The sequence below is a fragment of the Vipera berus genome (genome assembly GCF_964194415.1).
Source record: "Vipera berus genome assembly, chromosome: Z".
Lineage (NCBI taxonomy): Eukaryota > Metazoa > Chordata > Lepidosauria > Squamata > Viperidae > Vipera > Vipera berus.
The window spans coordinates 14408151-14421156 of NC_138205.1; the positions used below are offsets into that span (position 1 = coordinate 14408151).

Sequence of the window (13006 nt, forward strand, 5' to 3'; positions counted from 1 at the left end):
AGAGAGGAAATCTGTTCTTTCTCCCATGGGCCAACCCTCGGGAGGTCTCTCCCTGTGGTCGTCTCTTCTCTAGGCTAGATGGGCTTCTTGCCCGATTTAGCATTTGATACCCTTTTACCCAAAAGGTGAATGTGTTCCACCCCAGTCACGCCTGCCAGCGGAGAGAAGTCAGCTGTTTTGGCTGAGTGGAGACGGGCAGAATTTTTCTTCTCGGAAACGGTTTCCTGCTTCCATGCAAGAACTAATCCAGCGTTTAAAAAAAAATAGCATCTTCCTGTGGACAATGCTTCTGAACGAACTAGGTGGACAAAGGGTGGCGCGGACGTACCATCGCAACAAGCAGAAGAGTTGATTTTGCTTCTGGCTTTTCTGTCTCCCAGAATTATTTATTTAGTACATTTATATCCCGTCACGATCTCTTTTACGTCGTCTTGGTAGCAGGAAATAAATGCACTAAAAGGTTAGGTTACAATGAAAATGCTGTCATGATAACAGACTATGAAATCGGATACAACGTTCACAATCTTCCACTTCTATCCCCAGATAATACTTTATAAAAGTTTGGCTATTTCCTAATCAACTCAAGATATAATTCGCTACCGTTCTTAGCACAATCTTTACTTTTCAACTGCAGGTGCACTAATATAATGGGTTTGGCCACGGTTTGAAATGGGCAAGGAACTGGGGCAAATAAGAGATTCCAGTTTGCCCAACTGAGTATGACAACAAATGAAACCCTATGCTACAGAGATCAGGTAAATATGCTGAATTTGAGCATGTCGGCATGTGGAGAAACACCAACCCGCAGCTCTCTTAACACAACACGACCCACCGTGCCCAAGCAAGCTGTTTAACCAGAGATGGAGACACAGAAAATAAAAACCTTTTTAAAAAAAAAATTTCCACAAACCCATGTGTGTGTGTTTTTCCCCCCTTTTAACACTTTATTCATAGCATTATTCTGAAGAAAGATTACATCGGTCTTCTGTACAAGTTCTGAACATGCTTCAGTAGGAAAGACAGCTCCATGGGAACACTTCCCCCCTCCACCCCAACTGCAACCCATCCCCAAATCCAGAGAACTGCTGCCACACACACACACCCCTAAAACCCACTGCAGTGAGGGAGGGGAGGGAAAGTTGTGCTCCCCTATACAAAATAACCTTTGCATAGTTTATGTTCAAAAGAATCTATTTTACAATGAGAGCTGTACACAAAGAGGAGTGGAAGGGGAGAAGGATTTGACCCAACTCATGAGCCCACAAAAAAAAAAAGTCCCTGGAGCAGTGAGGCTGTGATCGACATCATTTAAAAGGAGGTTATTTTTCTCTGGGTGGTGATGCAGAAAAAGGAGCACATAATCTTACTGGATTGTGTAGCGTAAATCTCCTCTCCCTTGCCCTCCAAGTTGGGGAAATAACTGTCCCATCTCTTCATGCCTCAAAAGGGCCCAAACATGGTGAACGGAATAAGCCAGGAGACAATCAAAAAAAGGGGTCGCCAGAAAAGGGGGGACCTAAGCATTTGGTCACTGTCATTTAAAAACCAACCCAAAGCCGTTAAAAAAAGTAAGAGCTAATCGTGTTTATAAATCAGGAGGGCATCCTTTGCAGGACTTGGGGGTGGGTGGGTGGGAAGAGGACAAAGGAACACCTGGGCCCGAAACATGACACGTGCCTATCAAAAGCCTGGGCTGGACTTCCCAAAAGCGCCGGGGCATTTAAAGATAGCAGGTGCCCTGTAGTGTTATTCTAGGGGCAACAACTCTGAAGCTACTCTCCTACTCTCTCTCTCTCTGCTCACGGTTAGGAAGTAGCAGAATTCGTTGCAAAGTGCTGGCCCTGCCACTACAACCTGCGGGGTGGAGTGGGGTGGGGTGGGCTACTGAGCTACCCAGCCCCAGCGAGCAACGCCAGCAGGAGTGCCCCTTGCCTGTTCCCAGCAAAGCACCTGGGAATGAAGAGCCATGCTCACCGTCCTCCTCCTTTCAAGTAGTACTCCAACAGTCAAGACTGGAATGCAGGGAGCTCCAGTAGCTGCCCCCACATTAACGGGAGGAACAAGAGCCAAGGGAGGGGAAGGACTAGATCGGTTTACTGTAGGTGCGGGAAGAGAGGTGACGGTCGAGCCATCCCCGCAGAGAAAGACCAGTGGGACCTCTCACGCTCTGGTCACGTCTTGGGCTTGCGGCCTCTGTTACTTTGCGAAGAGGTCACCGGGGCAGTGGAGGAAGGGGTCGTCGGGGAAGAGAGGGCTCCAGGGGCCCCCGCAGCCGAAGGAGAGAAAGCAGGGCCCGTTTTCCTGGGGGGAATCGGGGACGACCCCGATCGGGTATTCTCAGCAGGCTTCGCGGCGCTGCGGAGGATGCGGTCGGCCGTCCCGCTCTGGTGACCCTGGCCCCTTTTTCGACCGTGGCCCCTGGCTGAGTCATAACACTGGCGCTTCGGCTGCTGGATACACTTATAGCTGTTGGATTCCGAGGAAGATCTCAGAGAAGACTCCGACTCTCCACCCTCTTGCTCAGAGATGCCCTGGGAAGCAGGTGACTTGCTGCTGTTCCTCACCCGCTTGCTCTCCACGGAGCAGCGCCGTTTCCTTCGCTGGGTTTCCCGCTCCAGCGGTGGAACGAGGCAGCCAGGCCGCAGGCGAGTGGAGCGGGCAGGGGTGTCACCGGAAGGCTGCTCCCACGTGCTACTCTCTGCCGATGAAGCCCTCTCGGTGCCTATGTGCTTTGGAGAGGGCTGAACTAGCACCTCGCTGCAAGACTCCGGCTTTTCTTCCCGCTTGAGCAGGGCAAGTCTGGTGAGCGGTCGGGTGTCCTCGCCGTCCGAGGAGCTCTGATTGGCGCTGGGCAACGATGGGCCAAGGTCATCTTTTCTCCTACGCCGTCGTCGCTTGCGGCCAGGAGGAGCCGGGGTGTGCTTCTCCAAAGAGGTCTCCTGGTCAGAGTTGGAGGCTGGAGGTTGGGCCACCTCCACCCGAGGCGAAGACGGGTTCTTTGGGGGACGACCCCTTTTCCGCTTCGGTGGAGAATTTGCTGCCGGGGAGCCGGGGGCACCTTTGGGTAGCGAGCGTGACACGGGGGAGAGATAAGGCGGATCTTGCGTCTCCGAGGAAGCTTCTGTGGCAGAGGCCCCTCGAGGGGAAGAAGCTCGAGGTTCACACGCTTCAGTGGACGGTTTGGAAAGCGCTTTAGTGGAAGCGGTTAACAATTCTCGTCCCTTCAAGGCGGAGTTAGAATCCGATCCAGGCTGAGAATGCAGTGAAGTTCGATTCCGTGCTTTAGGGGAGATTTTGGAGATGGCCGCTTTGGGATGCAAGCCTAGCGGCTCGTGAAGCTTCGAGGGGCCTTCTGTTACAGAGACGGCCTCAGGAGATCTCTGTAGCTTCTTTTGCACCTTAGTGGGAAGCTCTACAGTCTGAGGTTTTGCGGATGGGGATAGCAGCACTTCGGAAGCAGGAGACTTGTGAGGCATGACAGGGGATTGCCGAGTCTTAGGGGGCCGGCCACGCCTTCGCTTTTCCACGGGGGAGTCACCGTTCTCACTGCTGTCTGTCTTGCTCTTGGGAGATTCACTCTTGGTAGTGGAGCTCTCGGGCGCCTTCTGCTCTGGGGACGGAGGAGTCCCTGCATGGCCTTCAGGGGTTTTCCTCACTGGCGCTTTTCTTTGGGAAGGGCTGATCTCCAGAGCTGGCTCAGGAAAGGGGTGGAGCAACCCTGGACTCTGCTGATCCGGTGACTTATTCTTGGGAGGACGTCCTCGTTTGCGCTTGACAGGCTCAGAGGACGTATTACCCGGCAGCTCCCCTTTTGAACCGTCATCCTTTTCTTTGGCTGCTGCCCGGCTCTCCAGTTCAATTCTTCGCCGGGCGGGCAAGTCCCGCAGCAGAGGCAAGGCTTTAGCAGAAGGTGGCATTTCTGGCTCTGACAGGCTTTGTGCCGGGACGCTGCCCAGATTCATCACTGCGCTGGGGGTGGAATCCAGCTTGCCAGTGCGATTACGTCGTCGACGAATGAGCTCTTTCTCTTCCACCACCGTGACCAGGCGGCCTGGCAACTTGCGTAAGACTTTGGCGGCAGGGCCATCTGGCGTTTGACAGCTTTGCTGGATTTGCACATCAGCGCTGGTTCGACGGCGTGGAAGTTTGTTCGGTGAAAGGCTGTCATCTGAAGACAAATTTCCTTGAAGGGATGAACTCTCCTGCGAAGAGGCAGAGCTGGGGCAGACTGCTGCGAGCCTGGTCTCCTGGGGCCCCTCCCCATGGTTGTTTTTCCCTACCGCTCCTTGATTCTGAGCGGTTGTTTCATCCAGACTGTTCACTTTGTAGTCAGCGGTTTGAGATATCGGGGATGTACCCCCCAAGGGCAAGATTTCAAGCTGGGGCTGAGTTAGCAAACCTGAAATATGAGAAGGGAGGTCTCCACTTCTCAGAGATTCCTTCAAGCCATTTTGTTCCTTGATACAGGTCAGGGTTTCCAGTTGAAGGAGAGAGCTCGTAGCTGGAGAGTGATCCAAGGAAGTAAACACAGGGGGGTCCATCTTGGGGGCTTCACTGTCCAGCATAAATGATGCTGCACTGCCTGTGGTTTCCCAACTGGCGTCTTTTGTGCTTTTAGAAGAAAAAGGCTCAGATACTACCTTAGCAGCGTCATCGGGAGGTGCTGTGGTCTCTCGAGGAGAGATCTGCCTGGTTGCCTCATCCGCAGAATTGACCGGTTCCCCTTCTGCAGCATTGTAGCTGGTGCTCACATCTGCTCCTTCCATTGGCTTCTGCCCACTCAGCTTTTGCTCCATCACAGGTAAATTTATTTCACCTGTAGCCTCAGACCTGCTCTCAGAAGTTAGTTTTACAGTGCCAAGTGGCACCGGAGTTGTTGCTTTCATTTTATTGCCCGGGATATTCAGCTTCCCGGCATCGGGTAATGTCTGTGTACCCAATAATTTCCCAGTAATCAGGGTGTCTTGTTCTTGGAATGCTGGAACTTCCTTATCCGCAGCAGACTCAACAGGGTGGAAATCCAGGGTTGGCGGACCGAATTGGGAAATTTCTTCTGTTTTTTGCTCTTCTACATCCGCTTTTAAATTAAATGCCTCTCCATCGAGTCCTTTCAAGTGAAATTCTGGAGCCTTTACCTCCGTCCTTGACACCTCAGACTTAGGTGAGCTACATGTAAGTTTATCTGGCCCAGAGGTTTTTTCAGACTTCTGTAGGCCTAGCCCCGGCCCTTTATCCATGTTGGTATCTGATGCCTGTGGGACACTTCCTGGTAATCTTTCATCAACAACCAGGGTCTCGGTCTTCGATGTGGTACCTCTTAGAATTCTGTCCCCAGCAACTCCAGGATCTGATTTCTGTGGAGCAGTTTGTAGCCATTTATCCACAGCAGATGGGGTGTCTGTTCTATGGAGATTAGCTCTCAAAAACCTGTCACCAGAAGCTTCGCTTCTGTGGGGGGGCATTTTCTGCACCTTCTCCCCACTAGTTAGTCCTTTATTCCATAGCTCTTCCCGCCGGGTCAAAGTTCTACGAGTATTCGGGACAATCTGAGCCCGCTTTTCTTCCCGCACCAGCTCTCTACGCACTGAAGCACTTCTGGTATGCTGGGCTACTTGGGGCAGGTTGTCATCTTCCTCATCTGTCACCATTCGGGAATGCCGGAGATTGGGCAGCCTTGACTGGGAGGATTCCACATCTCCGCCATCCCCATCCTTTGGTGGAAGACGAGTGCTACGCAGCCGTTCGCTCATGCGGGTGCCGGTCCTCTCTGAGCCTGTCCGGCTAGGAATCTTGGCCTTCTTGCTTTTCTTGCTGGAGCCTTCCTCAAGGAGGTAACTCTCATCTTCATCTTCTGGCAGTTTAAAGACCACCTCATCCTTAGCCTGGTCAATATCTTTGCGGGCAGCTTCCACCTGTTCCTGGAATAACAGAGAAATCAGATAAGGAGGAACCAAAGGGGGAATCACCACTAGCTTGGCAAGGATTCTGGCCCTGTGAGCTACTCAAAGGTATCTGAAAAATAAGACTCTTAACCCATTTTTTCCCCCTTCTCAATAGGACTAAATGCTAAATATCCTCATCATAACTGGAGACAGCCCTGCTTTTTAACATACATGATGTGCTGATTGTCCTCTCCATGAAAGGTTGGGAGACCAGAAAAATGGGACTCTCAACAGCCTGGAAGATGGTTGCTTTACGGCTATTTTAAAGAAGTTGAATCAGACTGAGGAACTGACCCAACATTTAACATAAGATTTAGCCAGCTTAAAAAGAAAAGTTGCACGATCCTTGATTCCCATTTTTCTGACAAGTTATTATACAAAAGAATTTCACCAACCAGGGAGCTGAAATTTACCTCGGCTTGCTTCAACTCCTCCCGACTGACGTCCTCCAGAGATGCCTCCAAAAAGTTCATGGCATAACGCTCAATAGGAGTGAGCTGGAAAATGGGGGGGAAAAATCACAGGGGATTTTTTGAAAAGAACACATCACGTTTTGCAATTATTTCGGGCGCAGGGGTTGGAATGCAGGGCATTGTGAGATGTTTGTATTTGTGTTGGAATTTTGAGTGCTTACATCTTTATTCCTACAGCCAATTACGGATTCACCGGTATGCTGCTGTTTGATTGTTATTTTTAAAGTTATGGTTGGCCTCAGTCATGATGAGATGGGCAGCCATATACACTTAAAACAAGCTAAAAAAGATAAATAAAATCATCTGCCTGAATCTAAAGCAGCGCTGTCCATCCTTGGCAACTTCAAGATCCAAAGTTGCCAAAGGATGGACACTCCCGATCTAAAGGAAACGATATCTTCGTATGATTGCAGCAGGTGTACATTATAGAACAAAGGGGTAGCCTTCCACTTTCATCTCAGGTTAAAAGGCAGGATGTTATGTACCTGTTCTACGAGTGAAGCAATTTCCTGCTCTGCCTTAGAAATTTCTTCTTCTTCCTCTTTGCTGGACCGGTCTTCTGCATCCAAAGGAATGTTCTCATTGAATTCTGCCAGCTCAGCCACTTGCTCTGCCTTGGCCTGAGTAGCTGCCCGAATGTCTTCAGGGTCCTCAGCCTTGCACAGTGCCTGTGAGGGAAGACATTTCCAGGCAGAAATCACAACAGTCCTGACCAAAGTAGGGCAGCTCCCTTTTGTTCAACGTTATGAATAAAGTAACCCACCTGTTCTAGAATCTGTGTCTGCTTGGTGGCCATGGGATCCTCTTCCTCCTCCTGCACCGGAACTGGGATCTCTCCTTCTTTCTTCGTGGGTTCATCTAGCGGCATGTCAAACAGCTCAAGAATAGTTTGCTGAGGGCAGAGAAATTAAATTACAAATTATCCTTAAGATAGGAACTGCTGGCCTACACATCTGGTGATTTTTTTTTGTTATCTTTCTTGTAGCAGGTTAACATAACTAAGGATGTCTCAAGAGTAACAGGGCAGCGTTAAGATGCTTAAGAATAAAGCACTGCCAGTCAAACCACTGGTCCCATGCACCAAGGACATCACAATTCAGCACCAAGGTCCAGGATCAATTACAGATGTTTATGGTTACCTGCTTGAAGTAGGCTGTAGTGAAGTTGCCCCCTTCAATAGCCATATCTCCTAGCATCCTTTTCTGATTAGCTTTCTTCAGAATATTTTCCTCCACAGTCCTTTCGCTGATCAACCTAAAGGCATCAGAGAATTAATCTGTAAGTTACTGCTAGCCAACTGTGTCTGTGGGAAAAACCTATGAAACTTACGAAGTTTATTTTTCAAAAAAAGCTATTGCTATAATACAATTATTAAACGTCTAAAGCCTTTTCTGCAGCTACCAGAGCTCCTTCTAATTGCTGGTGCTGAAAAATGGGAGTGTGGCCATCTATTATAATGATGCTGTAGGAGATGACTAGGCTGAGCCTGAGGGAGGGATCAAACGCATCTGTTCTGTTCCAGCCTACTACCGGCCCTGCAGAAAAGCCAGGGACAACACCTATACAAAAGGCAACAGGCTGGAAGTACGGTCGCCAAATTTATTTACACAAAACAGATCCAAGACAGAGCAAACTGAGCAAAACAAAATACGAACCACTAAAACAGAAGCTGCTCAAACAGTTGCCTTCAGCAACCAGCCCTCCCACACATTCCCCTTTTGAACAGTTTCAAGGCGTGGCTTCTCTTTGCCTCCTTCTGAGGTGCCCCATTGCCTTCCTCTGTTTACTCCTAATTGACTGCCTCCTGCTTCGGGTGTCCTTGAACAGGGCCAGCTGTGGGTCATCTTCATCCAAGCTGTCAGGCTCACACAGCTGGGTTTGCGTAGTAACCAGATGGGAGGGGCCTGGCTGCGAGCTCTGCGAAGCCTCAGAACTGTCCTCTGCAGGCTCTCCAAACCCCCCCTCCTCCGAATCGCCCGACCCAACTGCCGAACCCACAGGCTGACCCTGAATCACAACAGCATCATAAATCACGAGTTGCCTGCAAGACATCTAAGAACAGCCCATCTTGAATGCCTCTCTCACTTCCCGCTCATTTCCCTTAGCTGCTAGATGGTCAGATTCTTGTAGAGAGCTTAAGCTTGCAATAAATCTTTATACAGGTATTCCTCGACTTATAACCACAATTGAGCCCAAAATTTCTGCTGCTAAGTGAAACATTAGTTCACTGAATTTGGCTGCACTTTACGACCTTTCCTGCCACAGTTCTTAGGTGAATCACTACAGTTGTTAAGTAACACGGTTGTTAAGTGAATCTGGTTTCCCACACTGACTTTGCTTGTCAGAAGATTGCAGAAGCTGATATGACCCCAAGGCGCTACAAACGTCATAAATATGAGTCAGTTGCGAAGCGTCTGAATTTTGATCCAGGTGGGCACAGGGATGCTGCAACGATTGATTGTAAGTGTGAAATGGTTGTCACTTTCTTTTAGGGCCGTTTTAACTTCAAACGGTCACTAAATGAACTGTTGTTAAGTCGAGGACTACTTGTACTCATTTGAACTGCCTGAATCTCCTGGGGGCTTGACAGATGCATAATCCTCTAGATCCCATGCTTTGTACATCTTCTCCAACCTCATTTCCCAAGTGTGCAGACTGAAATCCTGGAGAATAACATAGCTAAATTAGACTAGCCAATGCTGTCACACGTGGAATGGAAAGCTTAGTTAACCTGTAGATGTGAACATCCCGTGTCTGCCCGATACGGTGGCAGCGATCTTGGGCCTGAGCATCCATGGTGGGGTTCCAGTCACTGTCATAGAACACCACAGTGTCAGCACCGGTCAGGTTCACTCCCACCCCACCGCTGCGTGTTGACAAGATGAAACAGAAGATGCGCTTGTCTGCATTGAAACGCTCCATCAATGCCTGCCAAAATCAAAGAAAGAAAGAAAATCCTGGACCGGGATTCTGCCTTTACCTCCTAGCTTCAGAAGAGGAAGGTAAGTTTATGAACTGACTTCATGTATGAATTACACGATTAAAAAGCAGGCGATACAATTATCTTAATTTGATAACCTACAAAATCATTTTTTTTCAGAACTACATTTTACATTTTTTTTTAAAAAAAAAACACCCTTCAATTAACAGGACATAGTAAAGGTAAAGGTTCCCCCGCACATGCGTGCTAGTCGTTTCCGACTCTAGGGGCCGGTGCTCATCTCCGTTTCAAAGCCGAAGAGCCAGCGCTTGTCCAAGGACATCTCCATGGTCATGTGGCCGGCATGACTAGACGCCAAAGGCGCACGGAACGCTGTTACCTTCCCACCGTAGTGGTCCCTATTTTTCTACTTGCATTTTTACATGCTTTCCAACTGCTAGGTTGACCGAAGCTGGGACGAGTAACAGGCGCTCACTCTGCTACGCGGTACTCGGGATTCGACCCGCCAAACTGCCGACCTTCTGATCGACAAGCTCAACGTCCTAACCCACTGAGCCACCGCGTCCTTCTTAACAGGACATAAGTCTCCATAATTTGCAATAGTCTCATTCTGAAACACCCCCCCCCAAAGTCTTGGACTGTCCCAGTTATTCCCTTACCTATGCAGCATAATTCAACCAAAGAAAAATCCAGGAGTTTTAAAAATGTATTCTGAATGAAAGCTATTTTTTTTTTTCAAATATTCAACGCGCCAATTTTCCGTGACTGCCTCCAGGTCCCTTTGATTAAACGACGTCAAATTGTTGGGATTCCAGAGTCACGCACTCCCAATGGTAGTGTTTGCCCTATGAATCTGCATCCTTCCAGAGATTAGGATGGCCTAGATCAGGGGTAGGCAACCTTGGCTCTTTTATGACTCATGGACTTCAACTCCCAGAATTCCTGAGCCAGCTAGAGGCAGTCCGGGTCTGGATGGGGAGAAACAGGCTTCGACTCAATCCCGCCAAGACTGAGTGGCTGTGCATACCGGCATCTCGGATGAACCAGTTTTGTCCATCTTTAATTATGGGGGGTGAGGTGTTACCCCCCGTTGATAGGGCTCGCAACTTGGGTGTCCTCCTGGATTCACGGCTCACTTTGGAAGATCATATAGGAGCCGTGACCAGGGGGGCTTTTGCCCAGGTTCGCTTGGTGCGCCAGTTGAGGCCCTATCTGGACCGAGATGCCCTACGCACAGTCACTCATGCGCTCGTGACCTCCCGTCTAGACTACTGCAACGCTCTCTACATGGGGCTGCCCTTGAGGACCACTCGGAGGCTTCAGCTGGTGCAGAATGCGGCTGCGCGAGTTGTGATGGGGGTCTCCCGATACTCCCATGTAACACCTCTACTCCGCAAGCTGCATTGGCTTCCGGTTGCCCTCCGGGTGAGATTCAAGGTGCTGGTGATGACCTATAAAGCCCTAAATGGCTTGGGTCTGGGATATCTGAGGGAACACCTGCTCCCTTCGTCCAGTGCACTCACACAGGGAGGGTCTTCTCAGGGTGCCGCCGGTAAAAGACTGCCGCCGGATAACACCCAGGGGAAGGGCCTTCTCTGTGGGTGCGCCTGCCCTCTGGAACCAGCTGCCTGTGGAGCTTAGGACTGCCCCCGACCTTCGTTCATTTCGCCAGGACCTGAAGACCTGGCTCTTTGAGCTCTCCAGCCCAAGCTGAGTTTTTAACTGGGGTTTTTAATTTTAGGGATGATTTAATCTTTTTTTAATTGTTTTTAACTTTTGTACTGGTTTTGTTTTAAATACCCTGTAAACCGCCCTGAGTCCTTCGGGAAAGGGCGGTATATAAATCTAATAAAAATAAATAAAAAATACCCCTGGTCTAGATCCTTTTGTGTCTCTTGCTGTTCCCCCAGGTGTTTGGGCTGTTTGGTTGATCAAGCTCTGCTGGTTAATGTTACTCACTGTGAATTGGACTCTGTTTATTGCTGTGGACATTTTGTTAAACTACGGTTGCTCTTAAATCTTTGTACGCACGTCAGAATCACTTCTGCGAGACAGGTGGCCTTCTACGTTGTTTTAAGTGAATAAACCAGGTAGGAAGGAAGCAGCACGAATCACTTCTGGCAGACAGGCAGGGATTTTGCTTAACATTTCAGGAAGGGCACAAACTGCTGTCGCTTACCTGCCGTTGCTCTACCCGAGTGCTACCATCCAATCGCAGATAGATATGCCCGTGATAATTGAGGAATTGTTCCAACACGTCCAACATGCGGGTCATCTGGGTGAAAATCAGGACCCGGTGGGATCCAGCTTTGAGCTGCCGTAGTAGAACATCCAAAGTCTGCAATTTCCCTGAAAACAAATGAAAGAACAGAGAGCAATGGGCAATGATATATCTGCCAACCCAAAAAACAATTTGCTTGACCTCACAAGCAGGCTAACGCATTGCCCTCGTTTCCGATCGGTGTCAAGTGCACCTTAACTCTTCTCACCACATACCACAGTCGTACTGGATGAGGCGAAGGTCCGGGAACTGGGTCCTCATGTTGCAGATGATACGATGCAAACAACTTGCGTGTGGCGAGAGCTCTTGGCGCAAGGTCTCCTTGAAGACTGACTTCTGGAGCAGGAGTGTCGGGGGAGGATGAGAGGTGTGCATGGTGATAGCAGGAGCCTCCACAGGAGGCATAACAAAAATGAACCTGCAAAAGGTGAACAGACAGTAAAGGAGATGTAAGAATACAAATTCAAAAGCCAGTCTGGTGTAGTAGTTAAGGTGCTGTCCCAGGAACCAGGAGACCGTGAGTTGTAGTCCCACCTTAGGCTGGGCTACTTTGAGCCAGTCGCTCTCTCTCAGCCCAACTCACTTCACAGAGTTGTAGTTGTGGGGAAAATAGGAAGAGGAAGTAGTATCAGATACATCTGCCACCTTGAGTTACTTATAAAGTAATCAATGTGGGTTAAAACTTTGATAAACACATAAAATACCTCCAGAAAATAAGAGAGGAAGATTTGACTAAAGCTGGAACTCACAGGAATATTTTGAAACACTCAAAAATATATCTTCATGCTTCTGCCCCCTCCCCCCACTTTAGCACCACCGCTTCAAAACAGCCAAGTATCTGCAGGAAAATATTACCTCTCTATAATGTCCATCAGCTCCTCAATCCGTTGCTTGGGTGTCAGGATTGCTTGGGCCAAGGTTTCTGACCTCTGCCAATAGGCCTCGAGATGCTGAGTGCTCCTTTGCACTTGGGCTGCGTAGCAATGGGTGTATCCAGATCCCCTTGAGCCCTTTGGCTCTATGTTCTGGGTTGCCGTGGCTCGCTCTTCTTCACTCGGCTCCACCATGGCCTCCTCTTTCTCCTCCTCCTCCTCCTTTTCCTGGGGAGGCGGCAGAGCAGGAGAAAAGAGGGTGCAAAAGCGTAGCACTTCGGTACCGTAGACAGGCGCAAGGTTGCAGTGCTGCTCATTGAGACGGAAAAGCCGGTCAAGGCGCTCCTCCTTCTGCTTCTTCCTCTTCTCGTCAAGTGCTTCCTGGAGGCCAGAGCAAGCCAAGCAGATAGAACTGTATCCAACTTCTTATCACCTCCCTGCCGCAACCTCTCAACTACACTGTTCCTCCAGCCCCCTCCCCCCACCCCCCGAAAGCC

The 13006-nt window shown here is 49.5% G+C and overlaps 1 protein-coding gene across 5 annotated transcripts in view; it reads right to left on the reverse strand.

Moving 5' to 3' along the window:
- Positions 1-908: 908 nt before the first annotated feature.
- Positions 909-13006, reverse strand: part of LOC308677962 (helicase SRCAP-like) — a 38496-nt gene continuing 26398 nt past the window's right edge. For all 5 annotated transcript variants that reach the window (XM_081344692.1, XM_081344691.1, XM_081344690.1 and 2 more), the window contains 9 exons: positions 12493-12890; positions 11853-12055; positions 11536-11705; positions 9147-9343; positions 7555-7669; positions 7179-7307; positions 6901-7083; positions 6356-6439; positions 909-5918 (listed from right to left, as the gene is read on the reverse strand). In XM_081344692.1, the coding sequence (XP_081200818.1) occupies positions 2172-5918; positions 6356-6439; positions 6901-7083; positions 7179-7307; positions 7555-7669; positions 9147-9343; positions 11536-11705; positions 11853-12055; positions 12493-12890 (5226 nt within the window). In that variant the 3' untranslated portion in view covers positions 909-2171. The remainder of the gene's footprint in view (positions 5919-6355; positions 6440-6900; positions 7084-7178; positions 7308-7554; positions 7670-9146; positions 9344-11535; positions 11706-11852; positions 12056-12492; positions 12891-13006) is intronic.